This window comes from Enhydra lutris, unplaced genomic scaffold (genome assembly GCF_002288905.1).
Source record: "Enhydra lutris kenyoni isolate GAN:26980312 unplaced genomic scaffold, ASM228890v2 scaffoldscaffold37, whole genome shotgun sequence".
Classification (NCBI taxonomy): Eukaryota; Metazoa; Chordata; class Mammalia; order Carnivora; family Mustelidae; genus Enhydra; species Enhydra lutris.
In genome coordinates, this window is record NW_019154121.1 from 6,400,904 (window position 1) to 6,421,117 (window position 20,214).

The window sequence follows — 20,214 nt, forward strand, 5'->3', positions numbered from 1 at the left end:
AAAATGTTCTTTGCAAACACAAGGGCAATAAAGATGCTTAATGATAAACCTTGCATGTTATCAAGTACTCAAGGCCCCTTTTAAATCAAAGCAAGCAATGGTAAATGGTATCAGGAAACCCAGAACATTAAAATTCAAGTAAATTTCAATTCCTCTTGAAAAACAGAATGATTGTTGTATGAAACCTTTTAAAAATAGTGATAGCATTTGCTCAGTACTCATAATCAGAGGAGCACTGTTCTACGCACTTTGCATATATTTTTTCACTTAGTCCTCAAAAAAACCCTCTAAAGTACTAAAAAATGAAATTTGAAGACTTTTGACCAGTGACTAGATGATACAATCCTGTGACAGAAAAAAAAAATTTTCAGTTTCATCCTTACAGAGCTCTTAGACGATATATTCCAACTGATAGCTAAAGTTATCCTTGTTCGTAGGTGAATGTTTCCATGTGCTTCCATTCCTCAGCACTCTAGCTCCCGGTAGACCTAGGCATCTCTGAATGTTCATGCTTTCTCAGAGAAGTAGAAAATGCAAAGTGACCAGTCTTGTCTCTACGGAAGTAGAGTTATCTCATCCACAGCAAGTGCAATGCAACCAAAGACTTCCAGGATTGCTCAGGGAGAAGCACCATTTCCTTTGGTTCTGCATCCACGTTTCCAAAGGTGTGGCAAGGCACACCTGTAAAGACGATCCTCATTAATAAGGTGAAGTATTGCCTTCATTTTCTAAGGGCTTAACATAAACTCAGAACTATTTACCTAGGAGATAAAAGGTCAAGGGTTGCTGAGCTGCAGATAAGCATAATATAAAGGATAATATAAAGGAGAGAAAGAGAGAAGGGGAAGGAGAAAGAAGAGAGAGAGAATGAGAGAGACTGATCTCAGCAAGGGGAAGAAGCAGGGGCTCCCGCACAGATAGGGCATATGAGGCACGGGAATGAAAACCAAGAAAAGCCCAGATCTACTAAGGCTAGTGATAGGCTCTACACAAACAGCTGTCACTTAGGCACTTACCACATCTGGTAAATTGAAGCAAATTAAAACACTTATACATGGGGGTTGCCTGGGTGACTCAGTCGGGGTTAAGAGTCTGCCTTTGGCTTGGGTCATGATCCTGGGGTCCTGGAATCGAGCCCCACATTGGGCTCCCTGCTCATATATGTTTATATTTCCAAAACAATGTGGCCTCCTAGAACATGTCTGATCCCCTTTATGCCTCGTGAAGACCACCACAGTGATCTTTAACCTGCAATTTGACACAAAGTCACCCTTGTTCACTTCATCTTTTTCCTCAGCTACTTTGTTCTTGGAAACTTTTGAGGAAATTGAATTTTGATTTCTTTTTACTTTTAAAAATCTTTTGGTTCAAAAAACCCTAGACCATCATTAAACTGGGCCAGGATGCATTAAGTGTGAATAAAGGATAAAGAATGGGAAGGGAGAACGCTTTTTGCCTCTCTTCACATAAACACATTAGAATCACTTTGGCATTAAACATGAAGGGGAGAAGAAGCTTGGGTAATGGATGACTGATCCCTACTCTCCAACTAAGGAGGCAAAAAGTTTCTAAAAACTTTGAGGTTTATGCAGAGCAGACTTTTTTAATGAAATGTGGGCTGTAAGAATTTTTTATGTGCAAAAACCAAAATGGGGTTTTCTGGCACAGTGAGTTCTAGTTCTTGCTTTGGAAATGTCTGACTTTCACATCCATTTACTAATGAGAACTAAAAGCAATATTGCATATTTGTAAGTGCTTGACATGAAAATGAAGGAAGACTGTTTCAGTCAATCTTGTTTGGTTGAAAGAAAGAGAGGTGCATTCAAGTTACTTCACAGAGTTGGCACTGGGAGAAGATGAGATGGGGGGAAGGGAATTGTTTCAAGAACTACCCAGCAAGGACCGGACAAGAAACACACCAGGACTGAAGGCATCCCTAAGTAATCCTGTCTTACCGCCTTCACTTTCTTTCTGTGTGTTACTCCGGCTTCCTCAACCTTCACTCTCTATCTGTTCCGATCCTTCAAAGTTTGAGCCCGCATATGGTTCACGGCATCCTCCCACAATCTGACTTGGATGCCAACTGGCTGAGTGTCTTAGCTTCCCATTGCCAAATCTCCAAGACAGGCATCTGATTGGCCCCACTTATCATTTTAAGTTAGTCTATACAGATGGCTGGCCGGGTTACAGAAAGGGCTGCCTTCAAATCAAGTGTCTACCCTTTGGTCCACTCATTTGAGACAAGGGACAAACACGTAGCCTGGAGCATGACTATTTAGAAGGAGACCACCAGCAGAAGGATTTCTTTGGATGGGACAGGTTGAGATAAAAATCTCTACTTTGCCAACAGATTATGTGGAAACCAGTGTACTCATCTTCCTTCTGAGAGGAGCTTGTCTCAGTTAATCACCTTCATCACCTCTACCACCAGTCCATCTACCACTGTCTCCACGACTGACCAAGCGCCTAGGAATCTGCATACTTCGATATCAAAGCATGAGGAATTCCAACAGAGTGCCAACAACAGTATTTTTCATATTCCAGCACCACTCAATGGTTTTATTTTAGAGTAACACGCCAGTGGGCAATGAAATATTCAAATAGGGATAATAGATATTACTCTGCCTACTCCCATGGCATGTATATTAATAGGAATCCAATTAATGCAGGTGCCCAAACTGTATTTGGTGAGTGTTGGGAGATCTAAGTCAGCTGACCTCACCATTTGGTAACCTAATACAGAGAATTAGTTCAAAGAATATTTGTAATAGGGACGCTTGGGTGGTTCAGTTGGTTAAGTTTCTGCCTTCAGCTCAGCTCAGGATCCCAGAGTCCAGGGATTGAGTCCCACATTGGGCTCCCGGCTCAGTGGGGAGCCTGCTTCTCCCCCTGTCTGCCACTCCCCCTGCTTGTGCTCTCTGACAAATAAATAAATAAAATCTTAAAAAAAGAAAAAGAGTATTTGCAATAATGACTAATTGTAAATGCCAAGGCAGGGTTGCAAAAGACTATAAACCCTGGCATCAAGCAAATATGGTTTCAAATCACAGCTGTCTTATAATAACTGTGAGACTTTGGCAAAACTGCTACTCCCCATAAATCATTTGTAAAGTGGATATAATAATGACCCCTTCATAGGGGTATACAGTTAGGCAAGACAATGTTTATAATATTATTTTTAAAAATAAATATTTAGACAATTTAGGCGTAAGTTATTGCAAAACGGCACGTAGTAAGCTCTCAATAAATAGCAGTAATGGTTTCTATTACTATCACTATTTTGAGTATAATATCCTTACCATGGCTGTTATGGGGATTGAGGAATAGAGATGAGAGTTATGAGGATTATCTTCAAACACTACACAGTCTTAAGAGTGATGATATAGACCTGTGTATTAGAAGTGGGGCATACCTAGAATTTGCACATGCACAAGTGGAATTCAGCAGAATGGTGGAGTAAGTGGGAAATGTTATGTGTGAAATAATGTTCAGTGATAGTCTCTAATTAGGAAAAGGAGGTTTAAATTCTGGCGAATTCTTCATAGGGATCATGCCTCTTCGAAAAGAAAGGATTGCTCCTAGTGTAAAAGTTTATCTGTGGTAATGTAAAAAGCCAGGATGCCTCGGATTTTCATAACTGGGACATGAACTCCATGGAAAGCATCGAGAACTGCAAATGGAAAGGACCCACTGGATGGAATACCTGGAAGTCACGGTCAGAAACCAGGGGACAGCCCACTGCTTGGGGGTACATTTCACTTCCCTGGGGAAGCCTAAACCAGGCTAGAGTCCCCGGCTGTATGTTCTCTTCCTGTGTTTTCCCTACTAAAATACTCACTACATAAAGGCATGGCTTGTTTAAAGTCCATCTTCTGTGCTAGGTTAGAAGATCTGTAAGACCCTGACTCGCTATTCATAACTTTATAGCCGCAGCTAGCACCTACTGGTACACGGTAGGTATGCCACGAACACACGCCAAATGAATGAGTACAGGAATGCAAGAATGAATTCAGTAATGTACATGGAATTCAGAGGTGATTTCATCATATATTGTTCTGCATTGTTCTCTAATATTTATAAGGGTTAGTCCTGACTTCCTGTTGACATTATAAATTGCATTGAGACACAGCAAGAATTCTGCATCCTATGTCTCTACCACAACAAGACATCCAATTACAGGCATAAATCCTCAAAAGGTCTTTCTAAGCTCTTTGCTAATAATCTTTCTTACCCTCTACTCTCCATATCTTATCTTCTATTTTCTATATCAATGCAGAGATTACACCTCAGTCTCACTATTAGACTGTAAACAGGGCTTTTGTTATTTTTATCACCAGGACTTACTGCTTGGTAAAGGTCCCATAGATAAATGAGTGAGTAAGGGAATATTTGGACAGCATATATTTCAAAGCATACTATCAAAATGTGCAGCCTTCTAGAACTTCACAAATTGCTGTTGTGTTCCAAGCTTACCATTTGTGTAGAAATATAACATCTCAAGCCAACATTTTATATTTGAAATGGCTCTTTGTTGTTACCATTCACACAAATGTTGAAAGTTTCTTCTTGATAACAAGGCAAATTTTACCTTTGCATGAAAATATTTTTTAAAGATTTATTCATTTGAGAGAGAAAGAGCGTGTGTATACATGTATATGAGCATAACGAGGGGGAAGGGAGAGAGGGAGAGAGGGATCTCCAGCAGATTCCCTGCTGAGTGCAGAGCCCAATGTGGGGCTCGATCGCAGGACCCTGAGATCATGACCTGAGGTGAAACCAAGAGTTAGACGCTTAACTGGCTGAGCCACCCAGGCATCCCTGCATGAAATATTTTTTATAATTTTAGGATAACTAGAAAACTTCTGTTGGTAAAAATAACATACCCACTTGCTTTCTAGTTAACAAACTCTGATACATCCAATCGTTTCATTCAATAAGCTTTTTTGAACACCTCTTAGGTTTCAAGCACTTGAATTACTCAGATGTCCCTGGAGAAGGTCAAAGTCTTCATGTACCATAGTCACCGTCAGAGGGTCTGAAGGTTGAAGTGTAGACTGTTCTTTTTCAAGGATCCCTTCAGTCTCACCTTTTGGTCCTGCACATTGACTCCTGCAAAGCCCTCACAATAGACCACTACCTGTATTGAAGACTTCTGAATCTGCAATGGTAATTCCTCTGTATTCCCACTAATTAGACCCTGGTCCCAAACTTCCGTACTATCATGTGGATTTTTTTCTACTTTATTCATCCACCTTCCTTTTTAACACCTAGACAGCATATTTCACAATAATCTTTCCTTAAAATATATAAAACATCTCTCTGTCAGTGTTTCCTCATCTCTAAAAGAAGGATTTAGAGAATTTGGGACAATGGATTCAGAATACCAAGGAGACAGGCTAACAAGGAGAAATAATCCCTGAGTGACAAAGGAAAACCAACACAACTCTAGCAATTTTGAGGAGAGAACAAGTTTTACTTTCTTCCTGTCCACTTGAAGAAATACTCCGACTTCCGTATCCTGCTTACACTAGATTCTCATGGAAATACTGAGACAAAACAGATCCACAGAATTTTAGGGCTCGAAGGGGTCTTTGCAATTCTCTACTCCAACATGGATTAGCCACAAATATAATGAACTTTAAGCCTTAGGGTCCATCGCTAGCATTGACCCCTCCCAAGGCCTTGGGAGAGGTCTAAGCAATTGTGTTCACATGGTCACATTTTTAATTAAACATAACCATTATTGGTAAAGACCACAGTCTCTGCAGCCCAACCTACCTCCTTCAAACTCACCCTCACGCTGGGGGAACTGGGAAAGCTGTGGGCATTTGTGTTGCTCTGGCTAGGGATCTATTGAGGTGGAGGTAACATTGGCCTGGGTTTACTGGGTTATATACACATACACGGGGATCTCAGCCACTTTAGCGTGCGGCTGTTCCTTTGAGCTGTTCCAGTGTAAGGATGAATTCTAAATAGTTCCACTGTCCATTGGGCCAATTTACTGGCACCAGGTCCCAAAGATGTAGGATTAAGGGCTATTTCATTATATATATTCAATTATATATATTGATTATATATATTCAATTATATATATATATTCAATTCAATTATATATGTCTTAAGGCACTCAACACTGGAAAGGGATGGTAGGGAAAAGATAAAAGTACCTTTCTATTCTCTCTGGAGAGAAGAATATTGCAAAAATCATTGTCATATGAAGAGGAAATCAGCCCCCCAAATGTGGGAAATATGTAATAAAGGGTTGTCTCAGATAGCTAATTAATAAACATTTATTTGAATTTTGTGATGTTTATGGTATTTTTACCCTTTTAAAATTCATTGTGATTTTGTTACTGATTTTAAGTATTCACTTTCATAACTAATTTTCCATCTAAAATTTTATTTTATTTTTCTTTAAAAAAGGATTATATAAGCATTAGTCTCCCTAAAACCTGGATTTGACCCTTGGCCTACTTAATCACCTCTTCACATTTAATAGGTGAGGCCAGACCATATCACATAGTTCACAGCAGTCCTGAACTAACCTAGGTCTTCTGGCTTTCTGTTCATTGCTATTTCAACCTACATTATCTTACCTTTTTTTTTTTAGATTTTATTTATTTATTTGACAGACAGAGATCACAAGTAGGAAGAGAGACAGGCAGAGAGAGATGGGGAAGCAGGCTCCCCACTGCGCAGTGAGCCCGATGCGGGGCTCGATCCCAGGACCCCGGGATCATGACCCAAGCCAAAGGCAGAGGCTTTAAACCACTGAGCCACCCAGGCGCCCCCACATTATCTTACTTTTGAGAAGTACCCAAACTCTTTTTAACTCTTTTTAAGAACTTTTAAAGATCTCTGCTTAAAAAAAAAAAAAAAAAGGCAAATAAAAAAAATATCCCCTGACCACAGTATGTAATAATAATAAACACTTATATAGCATTTCTTATATGTTAGGCATTGTTCGAAAGTGTTTTACATATAGCTCATTTAGTCCTCAAAACAACTCTGTGACTTAGTTAGTATAATATCCTCATTTTCAGAACAGAAGTTTGTCCATAGATTGGCTAAGTAAGTACAGCAAGGTCACAGTGTGCAGAGACCAGAACATCCTCTGTATTGTGGAGCTAGCAGCAAACATTTTCTGAGACCTTACAAATGTTCTAAGCATTTTGTTGAGAGCTATAGTGCATTATCTCATTCAATCTTTACAATTGCCCGTTAAGATAAGTAGCATTATGACCTTGTCTCAGAAACGAGAAACGGAAATGTAGAGAAATTAAAGGACTTGCCCAAGGTCATGTGTCTCACAAGGGGCAAAGTCAGTACTCAACGGCCCAAGCCTGACTCTAGGGCCAGGGCTTTTAGTCTCTACATGAAAATGTCCATTAAAGAAAACACTTTCAATGTCCTTCTACTATTGCCATATTCTCTGTGGTCCCTCTATCCTAAAGTTACAATTAGAATGGGTACATGGGCAGAATTAAAGACTGGGGTTAGCAGCATAAAGGACATAGTAACCCGCTTAGACATCTGTCCTCCAACTTGTGGGATACACACACACATACATATAATCCCATTGTACACACAGACACATTTGGATCTTAGTGGAGTATGTATGTGTTCTTTGGAAAACGAGCTCTGGTAAGAATTTTCTTGGTGGAGATGTGGAGGGGGTTGGTGAGGGCATGTACCTGTGTATGATTTTCCGTGCATCTGATCCCTGTCCTCAACATTGGTTGTCCCTTAGAGATGGCAAATTTATTTTGATTCATATTCTGTGATAAAGGTAAGAATGGCAATCAGCAGATTAGTGATGGAGATGCCGAAGAAAGTTTATAGAGGCTGCAAATCCCTACACATGGCAAAAAGAGAACATAAATACAGCGGCAAAATGTAACCCCCAGGAAGTGACAGTGACCTTGGTAAAGTAGAGAGTACTTCAAACCCAAATAGCAGGTACTGGGCTCTAGCAAAAGGAGCTTAGTGTGACCAGATCACACAATTTTTCAAGAGAAACTGGAAATCTAGACTTGGGGTGTAAAATCTCCTCACTTGTAAAAATTTTAAAGTTTCTTTTTTTTTTTTTTTTTTCAAAAAAAAAAACCCTGTGCTGGCTCACATTGTGGAGGCAAACAAACAACAACAAATCCCACCATCCGTAGGCCTCTCCCCGGATGTCTGCTTTGTATGGAGTTAAATGCAGGGAACTCTGAAATGGGAAATTACAAGAAACAACGGACAGAAATTTGGATCTTGGTAGAATAGTGGTTCTTTGAAAAATGAGCTTCAGTAAGAATTTTCTTGGTGGGGGTGGGTGATTCTGGGTGTGGGATGGAAATGGGCACAAAAGCCATAGCCCCTTTGGATCAGATTCTCTTAATTTCTCCTTTGGAGTAGTAATGGTCTTGGGCCTTGGGGAAAAAAAAATAGCAGGAATCTAATTAACAGCTCAAAGGGAGCAATCAATTTACAATTGTGTGAAGTGCAAATTCCTTTGTGCACAAAACAAATTACAGTATTTGCAAATTTGTAAATAATGCAGGACTTTCTGCTATCCAAATGCTTTGGGTGCCCCAGGGAGAAGGAAAAAGAAGTCTGAGAAGGCAAAATGTTAGAAAATGACCTATTGTCTCAAGAAATGGAATTTTAAAAATATCTTTAGCAATTGATTTTTTTCAATTGAATCCTTATTTAGGAACTATAATGAGGCCCAGTTCTTAGGTCAGTAGGAGAATATCTAGAGAAGTAAACAATTTCAAGTCCAAAAGTCACAGCATGTTATTAACAGGGTACCTTCTTTCAAAATTACTGAACAGGAAAAATAGCCCCCAACCCTCCCTACACATTGAGTTTCTGGCAAGAACTTCCATTTTATAAAGGCAAGAGCAAGGCCCAGTCATAGTAATCATTATGTTCAATGTCAGACAAGGAATTGGTGATAGGTAAGGACATGAATCCAGCCAATCTGCTCTGAAGCAATGGTTTTGTGAAATGCTCAATTCACAAATATTTACTGGGGCCCTTTTATAAGATGCTATCACTGTTATTCGAGATTCAAAAGATACCCTGAAGAATGAATGGTGTATTTAGGAAAGTAACACATTATTTTTTTCCAAGATTTCTAAATCTTGGAAATAAAATAAATCATTATTCTTTTCCAGGATTTTTAAAGCACTTCTCTACCTGTTGAGCTAGGAATTGAGACTACAAAGTAGGGGTGCCTGGGTGGCTCAGTTGGTTAAGCATCTGTCTTCGGCTCATGTCATGATCCCAAGGGTCCTGGGATCAGCCCCGTCTGCTTCTCCCTCTTTTTCTGCTGCTCCCGCCCCAAATAAATAAATTAAGTCTTAAAAGAAGAAGAAGATGAAGATGAAGAGAAAAAGAGAATACAAAGTAAATGTAACTTCATCCCTGCCCTCAAGGTGTTCACAATCTAATGAGAAAACAGAATTTAAGCCAATCATTTCAATACTGAGATTGTGCTAAAGAAGAGATAAGAAGAGGGTGACACCATAGACACTTGGACAAGTGCTTGACTCCACCAGAAGATCTTTTTTTTTTTTTTTAATTTATTTATTTGACAGAGAGGGAGATCACAAGCAGGCAGAAAGGCAGGCAGAGAGAGAGGGGGAAGCAGGCTTCCCGCCGAGGGGAGAGCCCGATGTGGGGCTCGATCCCAGGACCCTAAGATCATGACCTGAGCCGAAGGCAGAGGCCCAACCCACTGAGCACCCAGGCGCCCCCACCAGAAGATCTTTCAACAGGAGATGAAAATCACCAGGCAGAAGGGCAAGGAAAGCATTAGAAGTGGAGGTAAATGGACTATTTATGGGCCTGAAGCCGGCAAGTGACAGTTCAGATGTGTGCTTTCCAAATGATTCTCTCCCCTGTGTTCTCATTCACTGTGGGATGAGTGCAAATTGGTTAAACCTATCCACAAAATATTTTAGCAAATTGTAACAAGAGCCTTAAAACATATTCACATCCTTTCAGTTAGAAATTCCATATCTAGGAATCAGAGGGGCTGCCAGAAACTTATGTATGAGGAGGCTTATCATAGCATTATTTATAACCATGAAGAACTGGAAACAGCTTCTATGTTCAATAATGGGGTAATGGCTAAAGAATGTCCTATGTGTGTGGAACATCCTATGTGTGTGGGGTGGATGTATCACCTTTTAAGAAATATTTCAAAACAAGCAAAAATTATTTCTAAAAACAATGTCAGTTAATAAAGTATCATCCTAATTTTGTAATAAGAAAGTTAAAAAGTAGTTCTCAATGTTGGTTGTAATTTTCACCCATATCTTACTTTTCTGAAGGTCTTTCTTATTTTATACATACCAGACAACAAAAGGGAGGAAGTTTCTCCTTATCCTCTGTGAAATCAAAAGAACTGCTTTTTGTTTTCTTCCCTCTTAAGAGTGTGATCCAGGATTCACAAGTCACTCTCTTAAGTCATATTCTCTTTATGCTATCCAGGCTGGTTAGAAAAGAAAGGGAGACCAGGTGAAAAGTGGAAGAGAAAGGAAGGATCCAGAAGTTGAACACTGACATGAGCACAGAGAAGGATGGTGGGAGAGTAGGGCTTGTGAGGACCAAAAGAAAGGGTGAAGGTTTGTGCTGACAATGAGTTACTGGATTGAAGATTTTAGGGGTGAAAATAGACACATATAAAAGGGTTCAATATAAGAAATGTCACAATGCAGCACACCTTTAAATGTCAAATAAATGTCACTCTGGATAATTAATGTTACAAAAGTTAGGAGGAGTTTGGTGGAGAGAGCCATTTTTGGGTCACCTACATGGATCAATGAAGCTATTCCTCTAAAACCTCCCTTTAGCCATCTTTGTCAGAGCAAACAAAGCTGTAGATTACACTCTCCTGGCCATCCTTTCTGGGGAACTTAGTTATGGAGAGCTCAAAGAACATCATTGTGAAGGGATTTTAACTACTAAGAGGACAAGTTATATGAAGAATATGATTGAAACCAATTTGAATCTAAAATACTATCTGAGAAAATTCAATCTCTGCACAAAAATTCACTTCACCCTTCAATACCTCCTATCCTTTAAAATGTATTCACATAAAATCTGCTTTACAAGAGAGAACCAGCCAGGAACATAGCCCAAGAAATTTACCACTAAATGGGGACACATATGTGTTTCAGTTCTTAGGAAAACTGTGCCTTGCTAACTTTCTCCCTGGATTTCTCCATTCTCTGCATTGAAGAGCAGGTGGTGATTTCTCTCCTTACCTAATCTTCTTGCTGTTACACTTTCTGACCGTTAAGCACCTTCCCCACACCATTGCTATTCTAGGTTATATATGTCTACAACAGCATCAAGGGATCTTTGGCTATCACTAGTTAAATGGATCAACACATTTACCCAACCACAAAACTCAGACCCTTCAGGGGTTTTCCAGTCGATTTTAATCTAATAAAACCTGGCACTGGCAGATTTCCACTTCCTTTGTTCCTTGTGTAGATTTTGGTGTATGTGTGTTGGTCTCTAAAAGGGACAGAGGAGGCAGCTGTTGAAAAATGAGATTGACCGTTTTAACCACACAATTTGGCCTAATAGCTTTGATATGCTAAACTTGCTAGCTCCTCCAAGTGTACCTTTCTGATTTTGCATTACAACACCACACTGAATCCCTAAGGAAACCAGGGTTTTTTGTTTGTTTGTTTGTTTGTTCGTGTGTGTGTGTGTGTGTGTGTGTGTGTGTGTGTGTGTGTGTGTTTTAATTAAAAAGAAAAGGAAGAAAAGAAAAATGCAAACCAGTGAAACAGTTCTTTTACATCATCTCCAGATTCATTCTGCGGACCGCAGGCCTTCACAAATCCCGGCCCACTAAGGACCTTTAAAAAAGGAGAAGCTGAGAATACAGATCATGTTCTGAAGAGCGAAAACAGGTGATGTCATAACGCACAGTCCTGTGTGGTCACAGCCAGGGGCGGGTGGGGAGCTCGGGCTCCAGTGAGCACGGAGCTCCGCGCCAGTGGGTGAAGCAAGTTGTCTCCGGGGCCAGGAGGACACCGGTGGGGACCCGGCACCAATCAGGTTCTCGCTCGGCGCCTGCCTTTGTTCTCACTGGGGAGCAGGTTTCCGGGCGTCTCGCGTCGGGAACCCGCACTGGACCCGCACGCGCGTTGCTGGCCTCCTCGAGAGACTTGGCTACCCCTTCGCCTGTCCACCCCCCCAAACTCTGCCAGCCAGAGCTTTCCCCAATTAGATGTGCCCTCTCTCCCTAGAGCGTGGACGCCAAAATCCTGACTCACCATTTTTAGCTTTGGAAGAGGCAAGTCCAGCCCAATAGTTTACAGACGATTTGTTCTCTGAACCTTTCTTCCCGAGCAAGGCTCTGTGTTCTCCATGTTTCTGATCAACTGTCTCAGAAAGGACCGTTGGGTGAGAGGATAAACCTGTCTTTTTGGCCCTTTCGTGCTGGACAAATAAAGGAACTTTCACTGCTGAAAGGACTGCGAGAAGGTACTTCAGATGGAGGAGAAAACCGCTAAACCGGAGGTTTTGTGTCCACCCCCCCACCACCACACACAACTCAATTAGTGGCGTAAATATATTTCAGACGTCTACCCCTCCCCCCCTCCCCACCCAAGACTCAGGTAATTGGTCTTTTGCAAAACAAGGCTCAAGCAAGATACATGATGCAGAAAGTTCTCTGAGATCCCTGGATGGCAAGCATTACGTGACTGCAGTCTTCTTTACAGCTAAGCTATGATTCTGGCTAAGAGAAAGCCTAATCACTGCCCTGATAGTGTGAACGTTTTAGCTACCGCCTCTCTCCCGTCCCCAGCCTTTCTCAAGAAACCAGGAAATATTTAGTTCAGTCTGAGACCCTCGCGAGGCTCTAGCTCCCAGTTTTTTATCTCACTCTCCTTACCATTTTTGCAGGGACCTGGAGAAGGGGGCGTGGCTTGTCTTCGGGGAGGGGCTGGGCTTCCAGGGATGTTTTGCATACGACACACCCTCTTCCTCCTATTGGCGGGGCAGCGCAAACTGTATTCCCTTCCACCCCACTACCTAACTAAGCCGCCATCTCTCTCCAGTTCCGAGCCTCGGAGATAAACTTAACTTGCCCGGAGATTCAAGGCGTCCTCGGCCTCTGTGATTGGCCGGCGTGGCTCCCAACCGGGCTCTGGTTGCTCATTGGCTGTGGGCTAGAGGCCCAGGGGCGTGGCCGGGGCTGTCCGAATGGCGGGAGGGGGCGGTACCGGAGCGTGGAGGTGGTGAAGGTGGTGGGGAGGCGGGGGCGGGGCCGCACTGAGGCGCTGCGGCGGCGGCGGAGGCGGCGGCAGCGGTGGCGGCTGCTCGTCCTAGCCTGGCGGGGGCGGGGGTCTGGAGGATGGGGGCGGGAGGAACAACGGGCCGGTGAGGAGCAGCCGCCGCCGTCTCCGCCGGCGCTTCGGCAGCCGCCGCGGTGGTCACCTCGGGCAGCGCCGCTCGTTCTCGGGCAGTCGCCTCCCATCCCGACATTCCGCCCGGGGGAGGCTGAGGCTGAAGCGCAGCCGGCGGCAGGGGGACGGTCCGACTCCGCAGCGGCGCGGGCGGCCGCAGTGATACCCGGCCCCGGCCCCGCCGTCCGTCCTCTCCTTCGGCGCCCGCAGCCACGATGAACCGGGGCGGCAGCAGCCCGTCGGCCGCCGCCAACTACCTGCTCTGTACCAACTGCCGGAAAGTGCTGCGGAAGGTACGGGCTCGGCCTGGGGTCCAGCCCGAGAGGGGCGCTTCCTGCCGGCGGGGCTCGGGCTGCTCGGCCCCGGGGCGCACTGTTGGGGCGAGGCTCAAAGGGATCCCCGGGCACCTTCCCCACGCCGGGACCGAAGAAGGGGGCGTGGGTTGAGGGTGGAGGTTTGCACTGCTGCGTTTTATCTCCGCCGGGACAGATGCTAGTCCCGAGGGGTTGGGGATTTTTTTTTTCCGATTTTCTTTTTGCTGCCAGTAGTCTGTTTTTCGGCTCACCTCCCTGCCTTGCCACCTCCGGCCTGCTCTTCGGGCGGAGAGAGGGAGCGATCCTCCTCCGGGTGCTGTGGATGGAGGTCGGTGCGGAATCTGAACAGCCTGGTCTGGTCTTGAGGAACCTGGCTCCCTCTTTGCTCTGTGGCTAACTCTTGGCGGGGGTGGGTTTTGTTTATTCGGTCGTTTCTGCCTTTCTTGTGCGCTCTCCCTTAACACGCCTTTTTGCATTCTCCTGACGGCAGTCTTGTGTCTATAGTTCAGTCTTAAAAGGAACTGGTAAAGCAGCTTGAACTTTATGCCCATGGGAAATGCTATTCGACCTTACAGTTCCTCTGGGGTTGGGGGAGGTGGAGACAGAGGTGGACGCGGGTTATCACTCCTCAGCAGTACCCCCCCCCCGGCCCCCGCCCCGTGTAGGTCCAGAAAAATCAGACGTACAAATCAGCTTATTGCTTCCCCGAGTGACTGATAGAAAGTTTACTCCAGAATTGTTTAGCTTACTTGGCTTAATCACTCCGTTAAGGGGTGGGGGAGGGGAATGAGAAGATGTCGCTTTAGACCGAGAAAAGCTTTTAATCAGACTTGAACGGCCTCCACTGGGTAATATAATAATCACTTTCTTTTTCTCCAAACTGTATTTTTACATTTCATTAAGCGGAAACAGTAGTTGAGGTGCTTCTGTTTGTCCAGTACAAATGAATTAAAATTGCTGAGCTGTGCAAATGCATGGGGACTGAAAGGCTAAGACGAATACGGCACCGTTTTTAGTCAGTTTCTCCAAATACAGTGCAATTGGGACTGTTATTTATATATTAAAAATAAAAGAAAGCATGTAAGTAAGCAAGCTCAAATATTTGCGCTCTTTGTCCAAAAACTGTTTTTCTTCCTCTGTGGGTCAGGCCAAGTGCCAATCAAAGTTGTTTTTCAAGCTTCTTTTCCCTGCAGTAGGGCTGCTGCTTTTTCCCCCCACTATTTTGAGAGCATGAAGAAAGCAAAAGGATTGCAGATTTGAAGTTAATCGAACGGTTAAATATGCCTTAAATTGTGTTTATTGGATATGTTTCTCTTGAAACAGATTTTTATTAAATGTGCATGTTGAGTATGTGCAGTTATTTTTTTCCATAAACTCTGGGATCAAATTACAGTTGATACTTGCTCAGCTCATTGTAGGGCAGCTTGTGAGAAATGTAATGGATCAGAAGTGCAGATCAGCTTAGTTGAATGTTAACTCTTTCACTTCAGGGTCAGATGTCATATGAAACTAGCTTTTTTAAAAAAATTATTATTATTATTTCCTGACTTCAAAAGTGGTAAGTTATGTCTTTAACATGAAAAAATTGTTGGTTGAGACACATCTGATTAAACTCAGGCCTGGTTAAAATAACAGCCAGTTGTTTTGTTTTGTTTTAACTGAATAAGGAACAAAAGGACTATATTTACTTTGACTTTTTTTTTTTTAAAAGGCTCTGGCAATTTGGTAGGCTAATAAAATGTTTGGAGGTGATATTACGCTTCAAAATCTAGTTTTTCTTTAAAGAGAACCATGGCTATGGATCCATCATCGCTCTTTGCTGGCATTCTTTATATCTTTCTCTTAGCTTTTAAGAAACTTATTTCTGTTTGCCTAGAAAGAACATCCTCATTTCTAGTCATTCTTAAAAGAAAGAGGTATATGGAAAATGGATATTCACTATTTTCATATTTTGTAATTGCTATGTACCTCTGCCAATATTCCAGCTTTTAGTAACTCCAAGGTATTTAATATTGATTCATGCAGTAGCATGAAATAACTTTAGATGGAAATGGGATTGTTTGAGCCAGTTATGACATGACTTGGCAATATTTGTAGCTTTTAAAGAGTGCTATTCTTAAGTGCTCTTAAAAGATACCAAGTGTTTATCATTTTAAATTCTTCATCATTCTAAAAATAGCATGTAAGAGTTTATTTCTAATAAAGATGATTTTCTTTTTGATAGAAACTATATAACTTTAAAATTCATCTGTAACTCTGAAAGTGTGATTCTTTTAATTTATCTTGTTTTCCGCTTAATAAAGTGTTCAGTAATAACCAAGTGAGTCATAGCATTTTGAATTTTAGTTCAGTTCATAATGAAGAATGAAACTCATGCACACCCAGTGTGAATTACTCTTTGCTGTTATAATCCTCATTAATGATGGGGAAAGAGTCACCTTTTATGTGGCATGAAGCTTTTTTCTTTAAGTAGCTTAATTTGTTGCAATGTGTTGAATTTGGAGGGAGGGGACTTCAAAAGGAACTGGATTCACCTTCAATGAAATAACTTGGTTTAAACAATGTCCGAAAATTGAGTTATATATTGTATGAGAGTCACATACATTATTAGAAGTGCTTTTACAATTTTGATTCAGTGTCTTCCAAAGTAGAAAGACTTCTTAAAATATTGAATATGCTTAATTTGGTAGCCTAGGTTAGTAAAAAGAATATATTTCCCATACAGGGAAACAAATGAAGGAACAACAAACTATCCTCACATCTATAACTCTTTCTAAGTTCTGTTATCAATGAAATAATTCAATAAAGTTTTTAATAAAAAAGGAAATGCTTCCACTTAGGTAAAGTTAATGAGTTCTGAAGTAAAATACATGTTTCTTGAAGAAATTCCGGTGACAACTGGATAAATTTCAAAGTGGAGTACCAAACTGCATTAAGGTAGGTAACCGTCAGTCCACTAATCTTCTGATGAATGAAAGGGGGCATGTTACAATGTTTTTGAGTATGGAGCTGCCAGTGCTAGTGAAGTGAATAAAATAGCACTTTAACATTTAAAAATTCTTAATGTGTTTAGGTAGTTCTAGAGATAGATTTTTGTTGGGTATTGCATTTTTCCACTTTGTTTCTATAATCAATTATTTTGGCAACTTTTTGGTGGTTTTTAAGCGAAAGGACTCCAAAAATAAAATGGGAAATACTAAATTGAACCATATGAACCTCACTTTTATAATTAAAATTGTCAATTAACAGCAATTTTATAAGGTTCATTCAGTAGAATGTAGAGTGTAATTGTTTTGGCTGATTTTTGTAGCTGTACTCTTGGTTAATTAGGTTTCTTATATATATATATTTTTTTTTGATTGTCAAAATCAGTTTTTTACTAATTTATCTTTTTACTTATTTTATCTTAGTTTATCTTAACTAGGTAGAGATGAAGCAGTGAATATATGATAGCAAACCATTATACAATGGTTTTCAAGCTGCTTTTTAGGAAGCCCTAAAATGCCTTTTTAAATACAATTACACTTATTTTTAAGTCGTAACTTAAAAATACAGCTACACCAAAATATGTTTTACCAAATTTTAACAAATTGTTTTTAAAAGTTATCTTTTGTTACAAGATTATTATGTGCAGGCTGTGAATTAAAGCTTGTTCTGCTATGCTTCTACATGTATTTGAACCTTTTTGTTAATATGCTATTGATAAGAAAGATGGTTAAAAAAATATCCTTCCCACGTGTATCTACTCATGTTATATTTCTACTGTTATAGTTTTATTTGTTAACAAACTTCCTGTTAACAGTAATTGTTGCTTCATAACTAAAACACATTAAAATCATTGTTTTGTATATTTATATATTGCATAGTTCAGATCCAATTGAAATTTCATTTGTAAAAGGGATTCTGTTACTTCTCCCACCTTCCCACCCCCTGGGAACTGCCAAAACATACCTTCTAATGTAGTGATGGGGGAAGCCACTAGATGTGCTCATGGTCTCTCATAGATCTTGTAGTTTGGTACTTCTCTGGCAGGTCTTTTAATTTGGGGCAAATTAGTTAATTTCCTTGAAGACAAATTTTTTTCTGTAAAATGTAGATAATTTCTGTTTGACTTAAAGGTTGCTGCATAGCTCAAGAGAGAGAATGTGTTAAAGTGCTTTGTAAACCATGAAGTGTAACTTATAAATATAAGAAACATAGGAGCCTATTTATTTTTCCAGGTCACTGTAGTTCTTTGTGAGTTACAGCAATATATTTCAGTACATAGTGAGTAATTTGGTTAGTCTTCACTTTTCTGTCCTTTTTAACTATGATGTCTGTAAATGAGAGGTAAAGATACTATGCTTTGGTTAGAATGATCAACATACTGGTTTTTGATTTGCATATTTCTATTTATACTTATTCCTCCCCTTATTATGTACTAATCCAGTGCATTGCTTTTATTTTTTTCAGTAATTACATAAAATGAAATCGCCTTTTCAACACTTCGGCAGATGAGGAAAATTAGTATTTAGTTTGAAAGGACTAAAAAGTCAAAGATGACTATATTTAATAGAAGTTGGGGATATCTAGGGTAAAGCAAAGAATAGTTCTAATTTAGGAAAAGAGTTATGGGAGGAAAGGTGTCAGTCTCTTCTCCCCATCTCTACCCCATTTTTCCTTTTCGAAAGTATTCGGTAATAACTCAAGTTTTGTCTAGACTTTCATTCACTATTTTTAGAGTGCTTTCACATTATCTCAGTTGCTTCTCACAGAAAATTTAAGTGCCATGACCTCTATCCTACAACTTGTAAAAGGGTCCATTTAATTCTTAGAACCACTTCTGTAATAAAACAATATTCTTATGGTCCCCTGAAGTATTGAAGCTGCCAGGGAATATCTTCAGCGTCTGTGAACGGCTCTAGATCCCCCAAACACTCCACCTGGCCATTCTTTCTCTTTATGGCAATGAATGTTGTCAGTGGTTCTTCAATGAGTAAAAATGCTCATTTTTGAGCAAATGTTTATCAAAAGCCTACATGGGTAAAAGATCCATTGGAAGTGCAAGCTAGGCAAATAGATTTTAATATAATAGGGTAGAGAAGGTTCAGTTTCCTGATAGGGTTTCAGATTCCACATTGTAAGGAACTATTAGGAAGCTCAGCTTGTGGAGTTTTGGTGTGCTATCAAAGAAGCATATTCACAGTTAACTCCTTCATTTCCCGACTTCTTAATGTGTGTGTGAGGCCAGATTTTCCTCTCATACTTCAATCAAAACATTGCAACAGATTGAATACAGAATCAGATATAAAATTCAGCTGTCTTCTATTAAACAGATACTAAAGAGATCTGCAAGCCATAAATGTCACTCTGCTCACTATTTTTTTGTTTTGGAAAATAAAGTTATTTTCCTAAAAATATGTGCCTTATGTTAACATGTAATGGATTTATTATTTTAAGTGAATTAACATTTAACATTTTCTCAGTTTTAATTCCTAATATAGTAAATATTGACAGTTATAATCCATACACAAACAAAATCTCTTTGGTTTCCTCTGAAATTTTTAAGAGTGTGAAGGAATTCCAAGACCAGAACATTTGAGAACTGTTGAGCCAGAGTTCATATACATGTATGGTGCATATAAATGTTATTTCTCAGGAATCTATGGGGAAAACAAAAGGCAGATACCGCTCACAGAAAATGTAGATGAGGCCAACCCAGTCAACTCTATTCTGTGTGAGGATCACTTGCAGAGGCTGCCCAGCACCTTTTCAGTGACATCGTAGAAGCTTCTCCACTCTCACAGTAAGGGTTAGGCTAACTAGAAATGATCTTTACTTTTCGTGAGCATCCCCTTACCTGGTAAAAACCAGGGTGGCGGACAAACACGTCTCTGGCTCTGAGAGAATATTCTAAGTACTCGGCAATGAAGAACGGTCAGATCCAAAGATTTTGTCCATTGTGTTCTAATCAGTTGGCTCTTGGCTGAAAAGGAAAGGTTCAGAGTAGCCAGGTTAGCCTTTTTTCTTGAAAGTTGAGACGTGGGAGAAGCAACAGAAGAAGAAGAGACAAGAAAGAATCAGAGAAGTATTACTGTAGACTGCTGATAACAAGCATTGCTAGAATAAAGGAAAAGAAAACCACCACTGTAGATAGGAGATAGGACAACTCTGAATGTGGGAGTCCCTAAATACTACAATCCTCAAAGACAGGGCGTTTTCTGTTTTGCCTATAAGGGGTGCAGGTTACTCTGTCCGCACAAGCTACAACAGACACATGCAGTTCAGTGTGGTCTTGAAGGCATGGGCATAAGGCTCTATTTATTCGATTAGATCTGGTGAGACCTGTAAATGACGACCAGTATCTAGACTATCCCTACGATACCACTGTGGTGGGGGGCAGGGATGGGGGAGGAGGTGGGATTCACCCATATACAGTAAATACATGGCAAAACCAAAATGATTGGTGATGTGTCCCACACAGTTACCTTAAGTGC

At 40.7% G+C, this 20,214-nt stretch overlaps 1 protein-coding gene and 1 long non-coding RNA gene across 4 annotated transcripts in view; one reads left to right on the top strand and one right to left on the bottom strand.

The window, feature by feature from the left end:
* The window catches only part of LOC111154470, a 28,014-nt gene extending 15,545 nt beyond the window's left edge, over window positions 1-12,469 (bottom strand). Inside the window, exon 1 of the long non-coding RNA XR_002641091.1 lies at window positions 12,288-12,469. This is a non-coding gene — a long non-coding RNA (uncharacterized LOC111154470). The remainder of the gene's footprint in view (window positions 1-12,287) is intronic.
* A 955-nt stretch (window positions 12,470-13,424) lies between these two features.
* The window catches only part of LOC111154519 (sestrin 3), a 66,314-nt gene continuing 59,524 nt past the window's right edge, over window positions 13,425-20,214 (top strand). For 2 of the 3 annotated variants that reach the window (XM_022514172.1, XM_022514171.1), the window contains exon 1: window positions 13,425-13,717. In XM_022514172.1, the coding sequence (XP_022369880.1) occupies window positions 13,640-13,717 (78 nt within the window). In that variant the 5' untranslated portion in view covers window positions 13,425-13,639. Of the gene's footprint in view, window positions 13,718-16,650; window positions 16,676-20,214 lie in introns of those variants that run through there. The other variant, XM_022514174.1, reaches the window with a different exon arrangement.